Genomic DNA, 23,957 nt, shown 5'->3' with positions numbered 1-23,957 from the left:
GGTATCACAGTCGGTATAAAACAAAGGTGTTGTGTGCCAAAACGACATCACTGATAGAAATCATAGTGTGAGTATTTTTAATGAAGTTAAATTCTTTTTGCAGAATCCGAACTTAATTATATTTTTAATTGTTTTACATTCACAGATTAAATATGAAATTCTTCGTTGCATTCGTCGCTTTCGTTGCCGTGGCTGCGGCCATGCCACACCAAAAACCCCACTCCAATTTCGATGCAGACCTTCAAGCTATCATGGATGCCATCGTCCACCCCAGCACCGACCCAGCCACCGCTTTGCTTTTGCAAGAACAGCTGGACACCATCCTTGGCGTATTGAAGCCTGAAGAAGAACCGATTTCTGTTGAGCCTGTCATCGTCGATGAAGCTGTGTCTGCCCCAAGCTCGTCTCTTGTTCAGATTATCATCAATGTTAAGCCTGGTGTTGCTGGTAACCCCGTTGTCGTAGAATCCAGCCCTGTCATCATTCCCAGACCAGTACCCGAGGAATCTATTGACATTCCCGAAGTTAAACCTGAGCCCGTAATTGTGGTAGAAAAACCTGTTCCCGCTGAACCTGTTCTCGTTGCTCCTATTGTTCCCACCCCAGTTGTGGTTCTCCCTGACATCCTTAACTAATAATTTATAAGAAATCTATATTTTTTCATTAACAAACGAAATGTGAATAGTATCAGTGGTTTTTTAAAAGATCGAATTATACTTCTTTAATAAAATTCCATTTTTTAAAGATATTTTTTTTTTTTATAAACCTTAATCAACAATCCTATTTTTATGATCAATAAGTTCTTTAACTACGGAAGTCAGAAAGTTTTTTTTTTATCAGAGTAAACTTACAAGTAATTTTTTTTTCAATTTGACATTTTCTTGTCAATCTTAAATAACAATTTTGATCAAGAAATATTTTAATATTTTTTGGTTGTCAAATGGTAAATACAAATGGTAAAGTGGACATACCTAACTCTCTGATGATTTTATACATGTATATCGTTAATATTGCATCATGTGTCCAAAGTTGAACTCGTTCGAGTTTTTTTAATAGTTAATTCTCTTTTAAATTCCAATGAGGAACATAACCAAAACTATTTTTTCAAAATAGGAGAAATTATCTGTTTTTTTGAGTCGGACATATGCTCGTTGACTGTCGTCTTTTAGAATATTGGTTTTTTTTTCTTGGGTTCTTCTCCGAAGGTATGGTAGTTAGAGAATCTAAAATTCCATGATGTTGATTAAATATTAACGTTTTAATTTAAGGGTGGATTTTTAAGTACCCAAAGGTATTATTAAAAAAAAAACTTAGTTTAAAATCCGTAAAATAACAATTTAAGTCAATAAGGAATATGCGTGTATTTTTTTAATATTGTTATGCGATAGCGTATATCGTTTAAATAATTGTAAAAAAATTACCTAACACACACAAACACAATTTAGCAGGAAAAATTTTTTTTTAATCAGCCGACAGATTCGGGAAATTTGAACGGCGTCCATTTTAGCATGCTTGGTGTGACGTCACACTCTATAATAAAAATTAACTAGGAAACTCGTTTAGAAGTATTTATAAGTAGTATTTTCCGATAATTATACCATGGAACAACACAAAAAACAACTTATAAGTACTGTATTGTGCCTAAGTGTAAAAATACAATAAGGAATATACCTGACCCGATAAAGTATAAGTTGTCATCATGAACACGTCAATTTTGGGTAAATTATCTGATTGCTCAATCGCAAAACATCCAACAATTATGCACTTGTTGACATGAATATTGTAGACTGTGACGTCACATTTGATCAATGGCGTTGCGTTTCAACTACTTTGAAGTTCGCACTTATTTTTAGGACTTTTTAATAATTATTTTTGTAATAAAAACTAACTCTATTTATAAAAAAATATTGATGTGAGCATAATTCTGAAGTTATAAAGTTTTTGAAAAAAATATTTACTCCCTTATAGAATCACACGCATATTCCCTATTTAAGGAAAATAGGTACATTACATTATCTTATCTTAATTTTTGTAGGTTTTTGACGAGTGACGGACGGAGTCATTTATGAGGAAGGTTTAGGTGGAGAATTATTAAAGTTTTTTGTAAAAAGACGATGATTGCTAAAGATAAGAAAATCATGACGATTTTCTTAAGAAGCGTCTAATTTGAATTTAATTTTAATAAAATAAATGTTTTTAATTTGTCAATTACTACATTAATATACTCAGTATTTTATAACGTGATGTATTGATTAATATATATATCTTCATATTAAGCTAAGATTTTAATAAACTAAGATTTTTTTTTCTGTTTGTTTTGGTGATTTTTAGTAAACAAATAAACGATTAAATAAATAAATAAACAAATACTAATAAACAGCTGTTACCAGCGGTTTTGCTCGAAGAATATGAATATATTTACAAATTAACTTAAAATATTACGTTAATGTAAGATCTCTTTGTATACCACATTGGTGTGTATTTCAGCTCTTAGGGTAGAATATCCAGAAACGATTAAATGCGAATCAACTCATTTTTAATCAGTGGTACAAAAACAAAATTTCATGCTTCTAACTTCAAAAATGACGGACATTTGAGAAATGTCAACCTCTATTAAACCCCTTAGAGCTAGTTATCTAGAAACACTTAAATACGTATTTAACCATTTCTAATCAGTATCCCAAAAATAAAGTTTCATGTTTCTATCTTAAAAAATGACGCACTTCTATACAAACTGTCAACCCTTATTTCACCCCCGTAGGGTAAAATATGCGGAAACATTTAAATAAATATCTACTTCTTTTTAATTCGTATCCCAAAAAGAAAAGTTTGATGTATGTAACAAAAAAAAAATTACGGACTTCCATGCAAACGTTCATCCCCTATTTCACCCATTTAGGGGTAGAAGGAGAACAAAATTCGCTCCTCAGTGGTTATCAAGATATGTTAGTTTATAAGCGTACAGCCTAAAAGATAAGTTTAATGCCTCTAGTTCTACAAATGACAATACTTTCAACAACTTACAACCTTTCACCCCTTTTTCAACCCTTTACAGCACCTTTTTCCAATTAAAAAGTAGCCTTTTTCAGGCTCTAGACTATTTATGTAGCAAATTTTAAATCTTACCTATAGTTAAGTCGGTCCTATAGTTTTGGTTTTAGTAATAGTTTTGTTGAAAGCGATATCGACAGACAGACAGACAGAGTTACTTTCGCATTTATAATATTAGTATGGAAGTGTGGATTTGATAAGTGTATGCAATAAGTATCTTTCACAGTCACATAATTTGAAAAGCTTAAAATTTCTAGTAAAGAGTAAAGATTATTTTAGTAATAGAATCTTTAACTTTTTGTTACATGTTTTGGCATTTTTTTTCAAATTATACTGTGGAAAGGTTAGATTAATGGTTAGGTTATAGTTAGGTTAAAGGAAGAAATTCAATTGGATTTTTTTCAAACATTCGAATGCAATAGTTAAAACAAATAAAGACGTAATTTAAAGAAAATAACTTTTTATTACAGATGTTGTTTTGCAATACATGTTAATGTTGAAAAGATTTTACAACATTAGGTCTACTGATTGTGAGCACTTCATAATAAGCAGATGTTATTTACGTTCTTTGCATCGTGGTTTTTAATTCCTTAGTTGAGGATGTCAGGGAGGGTAATGACGGGCTCGGGGATAATGACGGGAGCGACGATGACGGGCTCGGGAACCTCAGGCTTTTCGACGACGATGACGGGTTCAGCATCAACTTCGGGTTGGTCGACGACGATCACGGGTGTGGGATCAATCTCGGGCACGATGACGGGTGTAGGCTCAACAGACACAAGGTTTTCAGAGCCGGGCTTGACGTTGATGATGATCTGAACAAGAGGAGAGCTCACGGGTACGGCTTCTTCGATGATTGCGGGTCCAACGGAGATATCCTCGTGTTCGCCTTCGACGATTGCGGGTCCAACGGAGATATCCTCCTGTTCACCTTCAACGATTGCGGGTCCAACGGAGATATCCTCGTGTTCGCCTTCTACGATTGCGGGTCCAACATGGATGGGCTCGTATTCGCCTTCAACGATTGCGGGTCCAACATGGATGGGTTCGTATTCGCCTTCGACGATAGCAGGTCCGACGGAGATGGACTCGGTGTCAACAATGGCGGGTCCGACAGAGATAGGTTCGTATTCGATGACGGGAGCAGGTCCAGCGCCACCGGGAAGAACAAAGCGCGTGGGGCCAGCAACGGCCACAGCGAAGCAGGCAGCAGCAATCAGGAAAGTTTTCATTTTGTCTAAAAGAAAAGTAATTTGATTAATTTTTAATCTAAAAGCTTAATATTTGTGACTATATTATTATATATTATATTTTCAATTAGTAACAGATAGATTAAATCCCAAAAAAGATAACCTTCTCAAGCCATTTAATTTAACATTGTATTTATTACATATTATAAAATGTACACACAAAATAATAGTTTTTGAATTAAAATTATTATTAATGGTCTTACTTACTTATTGTATTGCGTTTTGTGAAAACTATGTAACTTCAAGCAACGTTTGTCATTTTATACCAAATTTTATCTTTGTTTGGCTTTCTAATCAAATATTCATAATTATCTATATCCTTCGAACTCGTATCGCATCAACGTAATCCCCGTACTAGTTATCCCTGACATCGTAAACGTAAATTTATAAGAAAGTTATATCAATAAAATTAAGTTCAGTAATAGATTTTTTTAAGTGATAACTTCTTATTGTAGGGTAAACTGCTTCGTTACGTAACTCGTAACGGCGCCAGTCTGTCTGGCTTCCCTTTTTCTTACGCGTAAGGCAGCGGTAGGCAGGCTCTTCCTCTCTCACTCCAACCCATAGCGCTAGCCGTATTTCGGACAGACGTATTTTTAAGTTTTCACGTCTGTCGGGCGTCTCGAGCCACATACGTATTTTTTTGATAAACCCTAACTAATAATTTAATTTTTATGAACAATAAGTTCTTTCAATGCGCAAGTCAGAAAGTTTATTAATAAACCTTAACTTACAACACTCAGTTTTTTCAATTTGAAACTTCTTATGAAGTTTGTAAACCTTCAATATCAATTTTGATATCAAAAAGTAATTTTAATATTTACTAAATGTAGACGAATATATGAGTATCAAAGACGGTTTCCTAGAACACGATGTGACGTCAAGCAAGTGAGGACACAATTATGAATTGTGGAACACTACAAGTGGCAAATTGGAATAACCTAACTTTTTGATGTGTTAGAATTAATCTTATACATCATTAATATGGCTGTATAACCATGTGTTATCCAAATCCAAAGTTGATCTCGAACTCTTTCTTAATAATTATTACTCCATTAAATTCCAACGAGGAAAGTAACCAAACAATATTTTTCAAACTTGGAGATATCATCTAATTTCTTGAGAGTTGTGTAATTTATTAGAATTTTGTGTAAGTTATATTTTATGTTGCATCTAGGCCCAGAGGGTCTTCGCTCTTCACCCAAAAATCAGATAGCCAGAAGTACTCAACCCTTGTCGAATTCGTGTAACAATAAGTTTATCCATAAGCTTAAACGTAATCAAAGGCCAATTCTACTTTATGTTTTTTTTTTTTATATAGAGCGGACGGTCAAATGTCTACCTGATGATAAGTGGTCCACCACCTTACGATGACCTCCTATAGAAAATAGCGCTCTAAGAAATATTAACCATTTCTCACATCGCCAATGCGCCACCAACCTTGGGAAGTCCCTTGTGCCTGAAGTTACACTAACTCAATCATCCTTTAAATAGGAACACAACAATACTGGGCACTGCTGTTTGGCGGTAGAACATCTGATGAGTTGGTGGTACCTAACCAGATGGGCTTGTGTAAAGTCCTACCACCAAGTATTCTACTATTTATTTATGTTGATTACAATACGATCACGATTATATTTCGATTCAACTTCGACTGAATCGCAACTTAATTTTTGTGTTAGAAGAATAGGACCTTTTCCTATTCCTATTCTACGGCAACGATTACGTTTCGATTCAATTGCGATAATGTGACATTTTATTAGAGCTGGCGCCCTGGTCCAGAATTCCTTGATGTATAAAACACGAACAAATATTTTGTTAGGCATTATGGTATCTGGGTGAACCCAGTTCAACTGAAGTTGTTGTTGAGCCACTGTAAAACTGAAGATTGGAACTCACGATGGCCACAAATGAGCAACAAATCTACAGTGAGCTAGCTAAACTGAGAAAAGGATTATAGGAATCCTTTTCTCAGTTTAGCTTTAGTTTAGCGTATTACCTCGATCAAAATTATTCCATCAGAAGTAAATATACAATTAGTAAACATGAATTTTAATTTGACTAAGTTTGATTGTTTTTTATATAAGCTACTGTAATCGCCAGAATGATAACAATTGATTAAGCTAGTAGGAGTAGTAGGGTTAATTAATCGTGTCGATTTTTGGAATGCGTCCACAATAAATTTAAAGAAAAGTTTGGACAAGTTTACTTAGTGGTAGAGCTTTGTGCAGGCCCGTCTGGGTAAGTATAACCCACTTATCAGATATTATTTCGCCAAACATAAGTGTAAAGTAGTATTATTGTGTTCCGGTTTGAAAAGTGAGTGAGCCAATGTAACTACAGGTACGAGGTTTATAATATCTTAGTCCCACAGTTGGATCGAAATAAAAGATGTTTAATATTTCTTACAGCGCTAGAGACAATGGGCGGTGGTGAGCACTTATCATCAGATGATAAAAAAGTGTCATTAAATTGTCATTACTAAATATACGTCAACAATTTTCCTCACTTAAATATGTTATTTGTTACAAGAATATGTCACAATTCTGAAAACAAGTACCATTGAATATTTAAAATTCAAATATTTGAAACAAAATGGATGTCGTTGCGAATTTTAAATCTTTAGCTTTTGTTTCTGAACATTTTTTTTGTTTTAGTTAATTTTAGACAGTAATTAGATTAGTAAGTAATAAATAAAGACGTGATTTAAAGTAAATATTTTTTTTATTACAGATGTTGTTTTGCAATACATGTTAATGTTGAAAAGATTTTACAACATTAGGTCTACTGATTGTGAGCTCTTCATAATAAGCAGATGTTATTTACGTTCTTTACATCGTAGTTTTTAATTCCTTAGTTGAGAATGTCAGGGAGGGTAATGACGGGCTCGGGGATAATGACGGGAGCGACGATGACGGGCTCGGGAACCTCAGGCTTTTCGACGACGATGACGGGTTCGGCATCAACTTCGGGTTGGTCAACGACGATCACGGGTGTGGGATCAACCTCGGGCACGATGACGGGTGTAGGCTCAACAGACACAAGGTTTCCAGAGCCGGGCTTGACGTTGATGATGATCTGAACAAGAGGAGAGCTCACGGGTACGGCTTCTTCGACGATTGCGGGTCCAACGGAAATATCCTCGTGTTCGCCTTCGACGATTGCGGGTCCAACGGAGATATCCTCGTGTTCGCCTTCTACGATTGCGGGTCCAACATGGATGGGCTCGTATTCGCCTTCAACGATTGCGGGTCCAACATGGATGGGTTCGTATTCGCCTTCGACGATAGCAGGTCCGACGGAGATGGACTCGGTGTCAACAATGGCAGGTCCGACAGAGATAGGTTCGTATTCGATGACGGGAGCAGGTCCAGCGCCACCGGGAAGAACAAAGCGCGTGGGGCCAGCAACGGCCACAGCGAAGCAGGCAGCAGCAATCAGGAAAGTTTTCATTTTATCTAAAAAAAAAGTAATTTGAATAATATTTAATCAAGAAATGCAGTATTTCCGACTATATTTTCAATTAGTAACAGATAAATTAAATTCAACCGAAGATAACTCTCTCAAACCAATTAATCTAACATTGTATTTATTAAATATTTTAAAATTTACATTAAAAAAATAAATAGTTTTCCAATTAATAATTAGTAATGGTATTACTTACTTATTGTATTGCGTTGTGTGAAAACGATGTAAGTTCAAGCAAAGTTTGTCGTTTTATACCCAATTTTATCTTTTTTTGACATTGTAATCAAATATTAATAATTATCTATATCCTCCGAACTCGTATCGCGTCACCGTAATCCCTGTCACAAAGAGCCGGAAATATGCGAATTAAAATCGCGATCCTAATTATAAATAGGTAATCTCCGAACTTTATTTTAATTATAAAAATGAAATAAATCGAATAATTATGAAATGAATAGAATGAAAATGGAATGAAATGCGTTACATAATTTGTTGGAATCCTGTGGATATTTTATTTTTAAAAATGTCTACGATACTGCGTGCTTGATACTGATGCTTTTGTTGATATCTTCATTAAAATGCATTTCTTTTTTGAGGTAGATTATATTCTAATAATAAATTCCGCAATGTGGATGACATATATAACAATTAGTATTAAAACATTCAGTGCTCATTTTGATAGTAGATTCAGCCGAAAACACCTTAGGACTTGTAGGCATGTTATGAACATGAATACAATATGTATATTTAAATTTAAACTTACTAAATATATTTTCCAATTAATGTGATGTGAATTGCAAAAAAAATATGAACATGAGATAAAGAGTTCTTATTAGATTAAAACTTTAATAATATATCTGTGTTGTACTCGTATTATCACGTTAAGCATATAGTCTCGATCACTTTTTAATACTCTAAAAAATATATTAAGATATAATTTATTAAGTTATTAAGAAATTTTAAATGATGCGAGCAATAATTTTACCATTTCACGTTTATATTTTTCACCATTTCACGATCTGTGCAGTAACTTTTTTCATTTTTATTTCTGTATTTTAAGGTCTTAATGTTAATAATGCTTATGTAAATAAATAACCGAATGATACCATAGACAATTATTACGTTTATTAATATTCATAACAATATAATCATTTGTACGTTGATAATATTATTATTAACGATTTTTATATTTCTGAACCAAAACTCTTCAAATTTCATAAGGTCGGATTAATTAGTGTCAAAATATAAAATCACGAAACCTGGACGCTTTAGGTGTCGCCATACCACGTAGCCCATGTGTGATACAAGTAGTCCAAGAGTCAGTGATCGGCAGACTTATTTTAAATCATGGACATATATCTTTTTATAGATAAATAAAAAAAAAAACTTACAACTATAATATTTTTGATATTGATATTGTTCTTACAAATCCATGCCATCCCGCAAGATGCCTCTTTATGCCTTGTTTGAAAAAATACCGTTTATTAGAGAAGCGGAGAAAATCAGCTGGTAGAGAGTTCATTTTTTTTTGTGCGACATAAAAAGAGTTGCCAAATTTCTTCGTGCTCAAAGGAATTTATGTCACAGTTAGGCCGTGACATCGAGAGAGTTGTATTATAATAATAAATAAATAAATACAAATGTTGGCCAACATCACACACATTATTATGATCCCAATGTAAGTAGCTAAAGCACTTGTGTTATGGAAAATCAGAAGTAACGACGGTACCACAAACACCCAGACACAAGACAACATAGAAAACTAATGAACTTTTTCTACATCGACTTAGCTTATGTAAACCGCATAATTTGGCTGGTTTGCTCTCTAGATCAAGTGATCAAGTCCTTCGCGTGAAGGTTTATCATATTTATTTAATGTTGATTTATCAAAACACTCCCCACTGAGACTACGACTTATATTCATTTTTGTAACATGAGAAAAAACGTGAAGAATCATGACGAAGATGAACAGACAGAGTCTGTTTGAAAGTAACCTTAAATATTATTATAAACAGGAATGTGAATGAAACAAGATGCTTATCTTGCATTTTGATAATGGTCGTCAATAATTTATCTTGATAATCAATTAAATAACAAGTATGCATTCATTTGAATGGTTTGGGAAACCTAAGAAAATTGATTAATTAAAATTAGGTTATTTGTCAACGGCAAAAAAATGTGCATCTCTCACACAAATCATGCCTAAGTCAAAATGGCTGAGGGATATTGCTTAAAATGTATTTGGACCAAAATTAAAATATTTAAAAATAAATACATTAAAAAAAAAGAATGACTGTTATCAATTGTTTTTTTTTTTTATTTTAAAGATTATATATATATTAATGTAGGAGTGTAGTGTTTAGTTTTTTTTTGTTATTTAATGTATGTATAATGTAAACGCCTGTAGTGGTGTATCACACCTGCATTGATTTTTTAAATATACTTTATATAATTTTAATTGAAATAATAATATTTAGTACTGTTTTGACTTTCAAATACGTTTTTTTTTAAATTGAAATAACATGTATGAAGTATGATTATTGATTCGGCTATCGGCACCGTGTTGTGGGACTCCCGTCACTTCCGTCTCTGTCTCCACGTCCGTGGTGTGGCGTGGTGAGGCGAGCTGGTACTGCCTGGCACGGAGAAGCGCGGGATTTTGAACTGGAGAAAAAGATGGAGGACAAACTAGGAAGGACGGATATTTGCTGACTTTGCTGTTAAAGTTATAAGTAATATATGTATCGAGTGGTTTTAATATAATGGAAGTTAAGGTAATGTGAGTTGTTTTATTATACACCGTACAAGAATTTGTTTCCTACTTTTACTTAACAATATTTTGTGAATATGCCGACGGTGTTTCGAAAATCTATAAATAAAAAAATAAAAATAAGTCAAATGTTATTATTTCAACAATAAATACATATATTTGAGTACTGTAACCAGAATCTTAATTCAGACATTATTTGGAACGCGAGTCATGAGGACAAATTACTGTGTGTGGAGAAAAAGCGAGATCCATGAGAAGATAATAGAATATTTGCTAAAATGTTAGCAGTTTATACAGATACTATAGGTATTTAGGTAGAGGGTTTGTAACTCTACTAAAAATAAGTACCCATTGCAATAATCAATAAATATATTTTTAAATTCGTTAGTGGACAAATTTCAATGTCAAAAAAGTCATTTTAGATGATTTTCACCCTTCATTTGTAAATACTAAATGTATTGTATGTATATATTCATTTTATATAAGAATGTACGAGTACTTTGTCGGCTCTAAGAATCAATTTACAAGAATTTGTGAATTTATATTAGACTTGTGTTTAAGTTTTCCAGCGACAGTAACTACTTCACTAGTCATAATATATCTATATGAGAACAGACAACTCTATCTCCTTGTTTTATTTATATAATTTACATGGCAAATGGCTAGCAGTCGTCCTTAATGATAATAGATACATATCTTATACTTACACTATAAAGTGTGTTGTTAGAAAATATGAATTCACCATATAGATAGTGTGAAACAAAGCTATTGTATCATACACAATAATTTTAAGATTGTGGGGTTTTCTTATCTATAATTTCATCTCATAACCTGGAACAATATAACCAAGTCATGAATAGATAGAGCAGGACCCTTTACAAAATTCTTACACGAGAATTTCGGTATTTTATCATCAATTGTTAATAGTCTCGCTAGATATCATCAATGCTAGCTAGCTGTACTCATAAAATATTTGTATACTTTGTCATAACATTCCATTTTAAATCAAAATTTAAAGTCAATAAAAAAGATTTAGTGAAAGAGATTAACTTAATATATATTTTTAAATATAATTGATAAAGATCTGATTTATAAACATACAAAGAACCGGGTTCAATTTTATCATCACAGAAACATTTTTGAACTACAACGAATAACACTTGAGGTATCATTACAAAATAATATATATATTTTACGGACATATTATTTCGTTTCCATGTATAAGATTTATTTTGTTTTTAAAAGTTGTTGATTAATAATAGGTTATTAAAAATTGATAAAGACGTATTTTATATAAAATAAAATTTTATTTGACCTGAAGTTGTGCAATACATGTAATAATAATAAAACATTTTATAATTATTGCATAGATCTTCGGGTTGTGAGTTCGTCGTTGATTTTAATTCCTTAGTTGAGGATGTCAGGGAGGGTAATGACGGGCTCGGGAATAACGACGGGAGCGACGATGACGGGCTCGGGAACCTCAGGCTTTTCGACGACGATGACGGGTTCGGCATCAACTTCGGGTTTGTCAACGACGATCACGGGTGTGGGATCAACCTCGGGCACGATGACGGGTGTAGGCTCAACAGACACAAGGTTTTCAGAGCCGGGCTTGACGTTGATGATGATCTGAACAAGTGGAGAGCTCACGGGTACGGCTTCTTCGATGATTGCGGGTCCAACGGATATATCCTCGTGTTCGCCTTCGACGATTGCGGGTCCAACGGAGATATCCTCGTGTTCGCCTTCGACGATTGCGGGTCCAACGGAGATATCCTCGTGTTCGCCTTCTACGATTGCGGGTCCAACATGGATGGGCTCATATTCGCCTTCGACGATAGCAGGTCCGACGGAGATGGACTCGGTGTCAACAATGGCGGGTCCGACAGAGATAGGTTCGTATTCGATGACGGGAGCAGGTCCAGCGACTCCGGGGAGAACAAAGCGCGTGGGGCCAGCAACGGCCACGGCGAAGCAGGCAGCAGCAATTAGGAAGGTCTTCATATCTACAAGGGGATATTAATATTAGATCAATTTATCATATAAAACGTAATGTTTCCGTTAATCTTTTTTAACGAAGTAGTAAATAAATTATAACTTAAAGTATGTATAATATCTATTATATAATTCCATAAATTATTTAATAGGTATTATATAACGTTTTAACAATTTATTAGTAATCATATATAATTGATGTATTACTCACTTGTTGTATTGCGTTATGCGAAAACTACAGAAGCTTTCACGTTTTATACTTATTTTTATCTCGTTTTGTTGCTGATGAGATATCGATAATTATCTTTATATGCGTGAACATTTACAACATGCAACGTTATCTCTTTCACAAAGACCTGGAAATATACTAATCAAGACCTAATACTGTTCTTTCGAATTCATGTTTTTTAATAATTGTCCTACTGATATTATAAAAAAGAAAGTTTAATGGAACCTCAATACCTACTATACTATAGCTTCGACATCAGAATAAGACATAGGCTATATATCAAAACAAGAAATATATCATAAAAGCATATTTCCATGCACGCCACTGAAACGCTCGCTTGAACCGCTAAATAGAATCAGATGAAATTTGGTATCGAGGTAATGAACATCTGTCTTAAATATAATAGATACGTGGACAAAGCTGTTTATATTTAAAAGCTGTTTCAATATACATATAAATTGTATATAAGTAAAATACCACTGACTGACTCATCATGATTTCTCCGAAATTACAGGACGATTGACTTGAAACTAAGCATAATATAGGTATACAAACTTCTTTCGCAACAAATATATTCCACGAGCAAGATTTTTTGGTAATTATAACTTCACGAGGGTGAAATGAGACGAGTAAATATTTTTTTCTCGAACGAAATCGCGACGGGTAGCTAGTTATAGAGAGAGATATACCTTATTTCCTTTTTAAGTCATGTAGGTAGGCGGATATTCGCAGTGTTAGCCATGATTTGGCATACACCGCAACACCAAAACTTATTTCAAATTCATTATTTAGATATTGTGAGTACTTAAATATTATTCATCGCATCTTAGTTCGCATGTTTGCAGGAAAATTGTTAATGTGAATTTTAATTTATATATATAAAATGAAATCGTCTACTTAGGCACCTTATAGGTAAACCGCCGTAAGTTTGACCGTCCTAATGGAGCGCGGGGCTTGAGCGCGCTTAACCAATTAGCTGACGTAAAGCTTATTAGGCGTATAATAATTTTGTAGCGTAACTGTATTATTCTTGCGATACTAGTAATCTGCCAACTCTATGTTGAATGAAAAATATGTAGGTGAATGCTTTGATTACTTAGACGTCTAGACAGACTATCAAATCTGAGAACGCGTCGAAACAGAAATAGTAGATTAGTATGACGTTTGGCGATTGTCAAACGTAGCTGTCACTCATACCAAGATAATGAAGTTGGCTCGTTGGTTTTAGTACTAATCTAAAGTTGAATGTTAGCAAATAGAACCAAGTCGGGTTAGTTCAAAAAAATATATTCTTCTCTTTCCTTCTTTATTTACACATCACATTTCATTAATGACGTATAAATAAAAACCATTGTTTATTTATTTTGGCCAGTTCATTATCTGATAATTGTAGCGACAATAAATTACCTTTACGTGATATAATATTTATCACAGTTTCATTAATATATTTTATTTCTAATAAACTGCATTGAATACTTAAAACAACAATGAATAAAGCCATTTAAAAATATATATTGTTCAATATAATCTTATGGTTAATTCAGGTTAAAGAACTTTAATTACTCATAAAGAACCTTACAGTTCACTTTCACGATGAGTAATACATATAACTTATATATATAAAGTTGGTTTCAGTGATAAAATCCGTGGTAGCAAATGTCCACAAGGACCCAAAAAAAAGCAAAAGAATGTATCCATTTAATTTTTAACAACATTAAATTTGAGTTTTAAATATAGAATAATATTTACAAATTTAATTCATATACATTTTCCGTTACAAAGAATTTTAGTTCCTTTTTAAAGGTAGCTATACTTGTACACGCTTTTGCAGTATTCCTTCAATTTGTAATTAAATCCAAGATTAGGAGTCGGTACGTTGCATCATGTGGCTTAACGCTTAACTTGATCACTAGTTACCACTAACTCATCATCGATTGTACCGCCAAACATTGTACAGTAGTGTTTTGGTTTGAAGGTAACTGGTAACGCCAGGGTAACTACAAGCAGATAGAATATTAGTTCACAAGGTTTGTGTTTGTGATGGAGTTGTAAGGGATAGTTAATATTTCTTATAGCGTCAATGTTCATTGACCATTATCATCAGGTGCCCGATTTTCAGTCAAGAATATAAATACATATAATAATGTTACAATTATTGGAATAGTCTAGTAGCATTGATTTTAATAATTTTAAGTATAATCAAAAGTGGGTATCATTTGACGTGATGTCGGTTCGTACACCATATACAATTTTGATTTTGATTACAGATTTTGCAAAGAATACAAGCTGTGTCGTTACTAATTCCACCCATTGCCCTATTTTCATCGGTTATAGGTACTTGGTGATTTTTGTTGTTTTCATTTAATATATAGGAAGTATTTTTTATTTTTTCCAACGTGTATATGTAACGTGTACATGTATAGGTAATATAAAAATGTTATAAATAACATTTTAGAATGTCATTTTACATAGGGCTTTGTGCAAGCCCGTCTGGGTCTTTAGATTTGGCTCCAAATTTTAACTCAGTCATGAGATATTCTGCCGCCAATCAGCAGTATTCAGTATTGTTGTGTTCCATTTAAAAGGTGGGTGAGCCAGTGTGTATTTGTACAAGGGACATAACATCTCAGTTCTGAAATCTGGTAGCGCATTGGCGGCGTATGAAATGGTTAATTTTTCTTACAGCACCTATGTCTATAGGCGGCGTTGACCACTTACCATCAGGTGGCTCATATACTAGCCCGCCTATCAATAGATACGAATCTAACTAGAGATTCAAGATTGTAAGCATAAACATAAAATATGTGTAAACATATAATATTCTTTTAGTTTACATTAAAATGAATATTGTGACGATTTAATTTGTTTTTAAAAGTATTGTCGATAAAAGGTTTTCCTAAAATTGATAAAGACGTCATTTATATAAAATAAAATTTTATTTGTCCTGAAGTTGTGCAATTCATGTTAATGTTCAAAACATTTTATAATTATTGCATAGATCTTCGGTTTGTGAGCTCGTCGTTGATTTTAATTCCTTAGTTGAGGATGTCAGGGAGGGTAATGACGGGCTCGGGAATAATGACGGGAGCGACGATGACGGGCTCGGGAACCTCAGGCTTTTCGACGACGATGACGGGTTCGGCATCAACTTCGGGTTGGTCGACGACGATCACGGGTGTGGGATCAATCTCGGGCACGATGACGGGTGTAGGCTCAACAGACACAAGGTTTTCGGAGCCGGGCTTGACGTTGATGATGATCTGAACAAGAGGAGAGCTCACGGGTACGGCTTCTTCGACGATTGCGGGTCCAACGGAGATATCCTCGTGTTCGCCTTCGACGATTGCGGGTCCAACAGAGATATCCTCGTGTTCGCCTTCGACGATTGCAGGTCCAACGGAGATATCCTCGTGTTCTCCTTCTACGATTGCGGGTCCAACATGGATGGGCTCGTATTCGCCTTCAACGATAGCAGGTCCGACGGAGATGGACTCGGTGTCAACAATGGCGGGTCCGACAGAGATTGGTTCGTATTGGTCTAGGTCGATAACGGGAGCAGGTCCAGCGAGTCCGGGGAGAACAAAGCGCGTGGGGCCAGCAACGGCCACGGCGAAGCAGGCAGCAGCAATTAGGAAGGTCTTCATATCTACGAGGGGATATTAAAATTAGATCAATTTATCATATAAAACGTAATGTTTCTATTAATCTTTTTTAACGAAGTAGTAAATAAATAATAATTAAAAGTATGTATAATATCTATTAAATAATTTCACAAATGTTAACGTTTTAACAATTAATTAGTAATCATATATCATGATGATGTACTACTCACTTGTTGTATTGCGTTATGCGAAAACTACAGAAGCTTTCCCGTTTTATACTTATTTTTATCTCGTTTTGTTGCTGATGAGATATCGATAATTGTCTTTATATGCTTGAACATTTACAACATGCAACGTTATCTCATTCACAAAGACCTGGAAATATACTAATCAAGACCTAATACTGTTCTTTCATATTTTTTAATAATTGTCCTACTAATATTATAAATATGAAAGTTTAATGGAACCTCAATACCTAGTACACTATAGCTTCGACATCAGAATAAGACATAGGCTATATATCAAAACAAGAAATATATCATAAAAGCATATTTCCATGCATGCCATTGAAACGCTCGCATCAACCGCTAAACAGAATCAGATGAAATAGGGTATCGTGGTAGTTAAAAATCCCGGAGAACATCTGTCGTAAAAATAATAGATACGTGGACAAAGCTGTTTATATTTAAAAGCTGTTTCAATATATGTACTGTATATAAGTAAAAACCACTGACTGACTCATCATGATTTCTCCGAAATTACAGGACGATTTACTTGAAACTAAGCATAATATATACAAACTTCTTTCGCGACAAATATATTCCATGAGCAAAATTTTTTGGAAATTATAACTTCAAGAGGGTGAAATGAGACGAGTAAATATTTTTTTCTCGAACGAAATCGCGACGGGTAGCTAGTTATAGAGAGAGATATACCTTCTTTCCTTTTTAAGTCATGTAGGTAGGCGGATATTCGCAGTGTTAGCCATGATTTGGCATACACCGCAACACCAAAACTTATTTCAAATTCATTATTAAGATATTGTGAGTACTTAAATATTATGCATCGCATCTTAGTTCGCATGTTTGCAGGAAAATTGTTAATGTGAATTTTAATTTATATTTAGAAAATGAAGTCGTCTACTTAGGCATCTTATAGGTAAACCGCCGTAAGTTTGACCTTCCTAATGGAGCGCGGGGCTTGAGCGCGCTTAACCAATTAGCTGACGTAAAGCTTATTAGGCGTATAATAATTTTGTAGCGTAACTGTATTATTCTTGCGATACTAGTAATCTGCCAATTCTATGTTGAATGAAAAATATGTAGTTGAATGCTTTGATTACTTAGACGTCTAGACAGACTATCAAATCTGAGAACGCGTCGAAACAAAAATAGTAGATTAGTATGACGTTTGGCGATTGTCAAATGTAGCTGTCACTCATACCAAGATAATGAAGTTGGCTCGTTGGTTTTAGTACTAATCTAAAGTTGAATGTTAGCAAATAGAACCAAGTCGGGTTAGTCAAAAAAATATATTCTTCTCTTTCCTTCTTTATTTACACGTCACACGTCATTAATGACGTATAAATAAAAACCATTGTTTATTTATTTTGGCCAGTTCATTATCTGATAATTGTAGCGACAATAAATTACCTTTATTTCATATAATATTTATCTCAGTTTCATTAATGTATTTTGTTTCTAATAAACTGCATTAAATACTTAAAACAACAATAAATAAAGCCATTTAAAAATATATATTGTTCAATATAATCTAATGGTTAATTCAGGTTAAAGAACTTTTATTACTCATAAAGAACCTTACAGTTCACTTTCACGATGAGCAATACATATAACTTATATATATAAAGTTGGTTTCAGTGATAAAATCCGTGGTAGCAAATGTCCACAAGGACCCAAAAAAAAGCAAAAGAATGTATCCATTTAATTTTTAACAACATTAAATTTGAGTTTTAAATACAGAATAATATTTACAAATTTAATTCATATACATTTTCCGTTACAAAAATTTTTTAGTTCCTTTTTAAAGGTAGCTATACTTGTACACGCTTTTGTAGTATTCATTCAATTTGTAATTAAATCCAAGATTTCGAGTCGTTACGTTGCATCATGTGTAACCGAGCGTACAGTCCGCCCCGCATCTCGCAGACATCGAAGGGCAAGTGTCCGTCGGCTTAACTTGATCAACAATATATCGATTTTATAAATACCAGTTACTACTAACTCATTACCAATTATACCGCCAAACATTGTACAGTTGTGTTCTGGTTTGAAGGTAGCTGGTATCGCCAGAGTACTACAAGCAAGTAGAATACTAGTTCACAAGGTTGAGGGCGCATTGGAGATGTAAGGGATAGTTAATATTTCTTATAGCGTCAATGTTCATTGATCATTATCATCAGGTGCCCGATTTTCAGTCAAGAATATAAATATATATAATAATGTTATAATTATTGGAATAGTCTAGTAGCATTGATTTTAATAAATTTTAGTGTAATCAAAAGTGGGTAACATTTGACGTGACGTCGGTTCGTACACCATTTACAATTTTGATTTTGATTACAGATTTTGCAAAGAATACGAGCTGTGTCGTTATTAATTCCACCCATTGCCCTATTTTCATATAGGGCAATGGGTGGTAATGGTTATAGGTACTTGGTTAGTTACATTGTTTTCATTTAATATATAGGAAGTATTTTTTATTTTTGCCAAAGTGTAATAATGTATAATATAAAAATGTTATAAATAACATTTTAGAATGACATTTTACATAGGGCTTTGTGCAAGCCCGTCTGGGTCTTTAGATTTGGCTCCAAATTTTAACTCAGTCATCAGATATTCTGCCGCCAAACAGCAGTATTCAGTATTGGCAGCGTAAAGAATGGTTAATATTTCTTACAGCACCAATGTCTATAGGCGGCTTTGACCACTTACCATCAGATGGCTAATATGCTCGTCCGCCTGCCTAAATTATCAATAGATACGGATCTAACTAGAGATTTAAGATTGTGAGCATAAGCATTAAATATTTAGTAATGTATTTGCAAAAAGAAATATTTTGTCAAACTTCTAATGTTCTTTTAGTTTATATTAAAATGAATATTATGAACATTTAATTTGTTTTTAAAAGTATTGTTGATAAAAGGATTTCTTAAAATTGATAAAGACGTCATTTATATAAAATATTTTTTTTATTTGACCTAAAGTTGTGCAATACATGTTCAAAACATTTTATAACTATTGCATAGATCTTCTGGTTGTGAGTTCGTTGTTGAATTTAATTCCTTAGTTGAGGATGCCAGGGAGGGTGATGACGGGCTCGGGGATAATGACGGGAGCGACGATGACGGCCTCGGGAACCTCAGGCTTTTCGACGACGATGACGGGCTCGGCATCAACTTCGGGTTGGTCGACGACGATGACGGGCTCGGCATCAACTTCGGGTTGGTCGACGACGATCACGGGTGTGGGATCAACCTCGGGCACGATGACGGGTGTAGGCTCAACAGACACAAGGTTTTCAGAGCCAGGCTTGACGTTGATGATGATCTGAACAAGAGGAGAGCTCACGGGTACGGCTTCTTCGATGATTGCGGGTCCAACGGAGATATCCTCGTGTTCGCCTTCGACGATTGCGGGTCCAACGGAGATATCCTCGTGTTCGCCTTCAACGATTGCGGGTCCAACGGAGATATCCTCGTGTTCGCCTTCTACGATTGCGGGTCCAACATGGATAGGCTCGTATTCGCCTTCGACGATAGCAGGTCCGACGGAGATGGACTCGGTGTCAACAATGGCGGGTCCTACAGAGATTGGTTCATATTGGTCGAGGTCGATGACGGGAGCAGGTCCAGCGACTCCGGGGAGAACAAAGCGCGTGGGGCCAGCAACGGCCACGGCGAAGCAGGCAGCAGCAATTAGGAAGGTTTTCATATCTACAAGGAGAAATTAAAATTAGATCAATTTATCATATAAAAAGTAATGTTTCCGTTAATCTTTTTAACGAAGTAGTAATTAAATTATAACTTAAAGTATGTATAATATCAATTAAATAATTTCATAAATTTTAACGTTTTAACAATTACTTAGTAATCTTAGATAATCGATGTATTACTCACTTGTTGTATTGCGTTATGCGAAAACTACAGAAGCTTTCGCGTTTTATACTTATTTTTATCGCGGTTTGTCGCTGATGATCTCATCAGCGACAAACCGCGATCGTCGTACATCGATAATAATCTTTATATACGTGAACATTTACAACGTTTAAGATCACCAATCTATCGATTTTATAGGTACTAATCACCACTGACTCGTCACCAAGTGTATAGTTGTGTTCTGGTTCGAAGGGTGAGTTAGTCAGTGTAACGATAGGCAAAAGGGACATAGTATCTTAATTCTCAAGGTTAAGGGCGTATTGGCGATGCAAGGGATAGTTAATATTTCTTACCGCGTTATCAGGTGTCCTATTTGCCAGCCTGTCTACCAAGCTACAAGAGACTATATACTAAGAGACTATATACTTCAGATGCAATATGTACAGTAGTCTGAATAAAGTATAACAATGACCTCCTTGCTGAACACCAACATTAGAAGTAATTTTGTTTTCGAAACATTAGTTTTGACGGTAAACCGTAAAATTGCCAGACAAAAGGAGAAGTAAGTTTTTTTAGAAATTGAAATCATCTATACGTCAAGTTTTAGAAACACTTCGGCCCCCTTTCCTCTTAGAAAGATATAGTGCTTAATCTATTTCCAAAAATTACATATTTTGGTTGAAACTTGTGTTTAGGAGTAGAATCTATGTGCCTACATGACAATTTACAAAAATTTTATTAGTTTCTACCTGTATTGGTCTAGTAGCACCCGTGATCCTGGGTTCATACCCCGATTCGGGCTAGTAAATCAGTTCTTAACTCTTCGTGTCCAGCAATTATCAGTATCAGCCTAAAGTTTGTAAGTTGACTGTGTTAACATTCTAGTGAAAGCATGTAAACAGAGCCGTCTCGAGCTATACTGGGGCCTTTGGGCACCCATGAATATGGGGCCCTTTTGGTAGATATTTACTACCATGTACAAATAATTTGCTTATAGTCAGGCCTTAAGTATAGTTTCAAATAAACGGTAATTCGTAGGAATCTGATAGGTTGTACAATCTTATGGCTATTTTATAGTAAATCAATTTCTATCATGAAGAGCACGTCTTTCTACTTTTAATAGCGACCGTCGTCAATAGCCTTTTTTGATAAATATGTTAGTTATTTCTTACAAATATATCACTTTCGAAAATTTACATAGCAGTCAACGTGAGCACAAACGTGTGAAGGAAGTTGTTGGGCCCTCTCAGGATGGGGTCCCTGGGCACGTGCCGCATGACGGTAATGCATTTAAATGCACTCTCTTCACTTTTCTAACCAAAGAAAAAATCATAAGTAATGACTATGTGTGTACAATATAAATCTGTATGATTATATCATTTATAGATTTCTTAACTTAATGTAACAATTATTGGAATTGTCTAGTGACATTAATTTTAATCAAAAGTCGGTAACAATTGACGTGATGGCAGTTTGAATACGTAACTCAGCATATACAGAGAAATTAGAAGTTCAAATGCTAGATTTGGCAAACAACCACCACCTACTCCTCAGATATTCTGCCGCTAAACATGAGTATTCAGTATTGTTGTGTTCCAATTTGATTCAAGATTGTAAGCCCAAACATACAAATATTTAGTAATGTACCTAATGAGCCGAGATGGCCCAGTAGTTAGAACGCGTGCATCTTAACCGATAATTACAGGCTCAAACCCAGGCAAGCACCAGTAAATTTTCATATACTTAATTTGTGTTTATTATTTATCATGTGCTTGGAAAACATCATGAGGAAACCTGCATGTGTCTAATTTTAACGAAATTCTGCAACATTTGTATCCACCAACCCGCATTGGAGAAGCGTGGTAGAATATACTCCAAACCTTCCCCTTAAAGGGAGAGGAGTCCTTAGCCCGGCAGTGGGAAATTTACAAATTTACAATAATTTTTGTTAATGTAAAATGTATGTCAAATGTACCTATTTGTAAAAATAAATATTTTTGTCAAACATAACGTTCCTTTAGTTTATATTAAAATTATTATTTTGACGATTTAATTCATTTTAACGCACTTGTATTAGTTTCACTATTAACTATGTATGTAAGAAAATCTTGGAATCTTAATTTGACCTACTTTCCGGTCTTCGATTAGGATGATATTTTGCATAAGTTCTGAGTTCTGATGACAATACATGACTAGCTAAGAAAGTCCTTACAAATCCAATATGGCAGCCTCCCCAAGATAGCGGACTGGGGAGGGAATCAGGAAATCGGGGATACGAAAAAAATATTCGGGTGACTTCAATTCAACATGGCAGACATCCAAGATGGCGGATTGGCTATTTGAAATGTAAGGTACATTGGGGTACATGATATGGGTATTAAATGTAAGGGTTTGCTTTTGTAATTTTTAGTGCGTGCTAAAAGCATGTTTCTTAGTTTTTTAAACTATTATTTTTGGACAAAACGTGCTAAAGGCGTGTTTTGTTGTTTTGTCCAAGTATTATTGCTTATTTAAAATTATTTTTGATAATAGGATAGGTTTTCTTAAAATTGATAAAGACATCGTTTATATAAAATAAAATTTTATTTGAGCTGAAGTTGTTATATAATACATTTTAATGTTCAAAACATTTTACAATTATTACATAATCTTCTGGTTGTGAATTGATTGTAGGATTTAACTTCTCAGTTGAGGATATCAGGGAGGGTGATGACGGGCTCGGGGATAATGACGGGAGCGACGATGACGGGCTCGGGAACCTCAGGCTTTTCGACAACGATGACGGGCTCGGGGATAATGACGGGAGCGACGATGACGGCCTCGGGCACCTCAGGCTTTTCGACGACGATGACGGGTTCGGCATCAACTTCGGGTTGGTCGACGACGATCACGGGTGTGGGATCAACCTCGGGCACGATGACGGGTGCAGGGTCAACAGACACAAGGTTTTCAGAGCCGGGCTTGACGTTGATGATGATCTGAACAAGAGGAGAGCTCACGGGTACGGCTTCTTCGATGATTGCAGGTCCAACGGAGATATCCTCGTGTTCGCCTTCGACGATTGCAGGTCCAACGGAGATATCCTCCTGTTCGCCTTCTACGATTGCGGGTCCAACATGGATGGGTTCGTATTCGCCTTCGACGATAGCAGGTCCGACGGAGATGGACTCGGTGTCAACAATGGCGGGTCCGACAGAGATAGGTTCGTATTGGTCGAGGTCGATGACGGGAGCAGGTCCAGCGACTCCGGGGAGAACAAAGCGCGTGGGGCCAGCAACGGCCACGGCGAAGCAGGCAGCAGCAATTAGGAAGGTCTTCATATCTACAAGGAAATATTAAAATTAGATTAATTTATTATATAAAAGAATAACGTAGTCGTTTATCTTTTTCAGCTTAACAGTAAATAAATTTGTTTAAAATTTAATATTAACAATAAATTAGCTTTGATGTTTTACTCACTTGTTATTTTGCG

At 34.9% G+C, this 23,957-nt stretch overlaps 3 protein-coding genes across 12 annotated transcripts; 1 reads left to right on the top strand and 2 right to left on the bottom strand.

Moving 5' to 3' along the window:
* On the top strand, positions 1–743 carry LOC125070257 (36.4 kDa proline-rich protein-like). The gene is made up of 2 exons (XM_047680050.1): positions 1–67; positions 146–743. The coding sequence occupies exon 2, from the start codon at positions 153–155 to the stop codon at positions 633–635; it is 483 nt and encodes a 160-aa protein (XP_047536006.1). The 5' UTR covers positions 1–67; positions 146–152; the 3' UTR covers positions 636–743.
* A 2,794-nt stretch (positions 744–3,537) lies between these two features.
* Positions 3,538–20,325, bottom strand: LOC125070247 (cytadherence high molecular weight protein 3-like). 10 transcript variants are annotated; one of them, XM_047680033.1, is made up of 9 exons: positions 20,209–20,325; positions 20,096–20,172; positions 16,195–16,226; positions 12,288–12,381; positions 7,454–7,579; positions 7,269–7,411; positions 4,025–4,139; positions 3,777–3,940; positions 3,538–3,737 (listed from the first exon to the last, which is right to left on the bottom strand). In XM_047680033.1, the coding sequence occupies exons 1-9, from the start codon at positions 20,319–20,321 to the stop codon at positions 3,642–3,644; spliced, it is 960 nt and encodes a 319-aa protein (XP_047535989.1). In that variant the 5' UTR covers positions 20,322–20,325; the 3' UTR covers positions 3,538–3,641. The 10 variants fall into 10 exon arrangements, with proteins under 10 accessions (XP_047535989.1, XP_047535986.1, XP_047535991.1 ...); XM_047680030.1 differs by having other exon boundaries at positions 12,288–12,371; positions 16,101–16,226; positions 20,096–20,136; positions 20,215–20,325; XM_047680035.1 differs by lacking the exon at positions 16,195–16,226 and having other exon boundaries at positions 12,330–12,371.
* A 2,844-nt stretch (positions 20,326–23,169) lies between these two features.
* LOC125070252 lies at positions 23,170–23,957 on the bottom strand. The gene is made up of 2 exons (XM_047680044.1): positions 23,945–23,957; positions 23,170–23,807 (listed from the first exon to the last, which is right to left on the bottom strand). Exon 2 carries the CDS (start codon positions 23,803–23,805, stop codon positions 23,170–23,172), a length of 636 nt encoding a protein of 211 aa, XP_047536000.1. The 5' UTR covers positions 23,806–23,807; positions 23,945–23,957.

Source organism: Vanessa atalanta, chromosome 17 (genome assembly GCF_905147765.1).
Source record: "Vanessa atalanta chromosome 17, ilVanAtal1.2, whole genome shotgun sequence".
Classification (NCBI taxonomy): domain Eukaryota; kingdom Metazoa; phylum Arthropoda; class Insecta; order Lepidoptera; family Nymphalidae; genus Vanessa; species Vanessa atalanta.
Note: the sequence above shows the minus strand (reverse complement) of the source record. Positions and strands in the feature narration are given on the sequence as shown.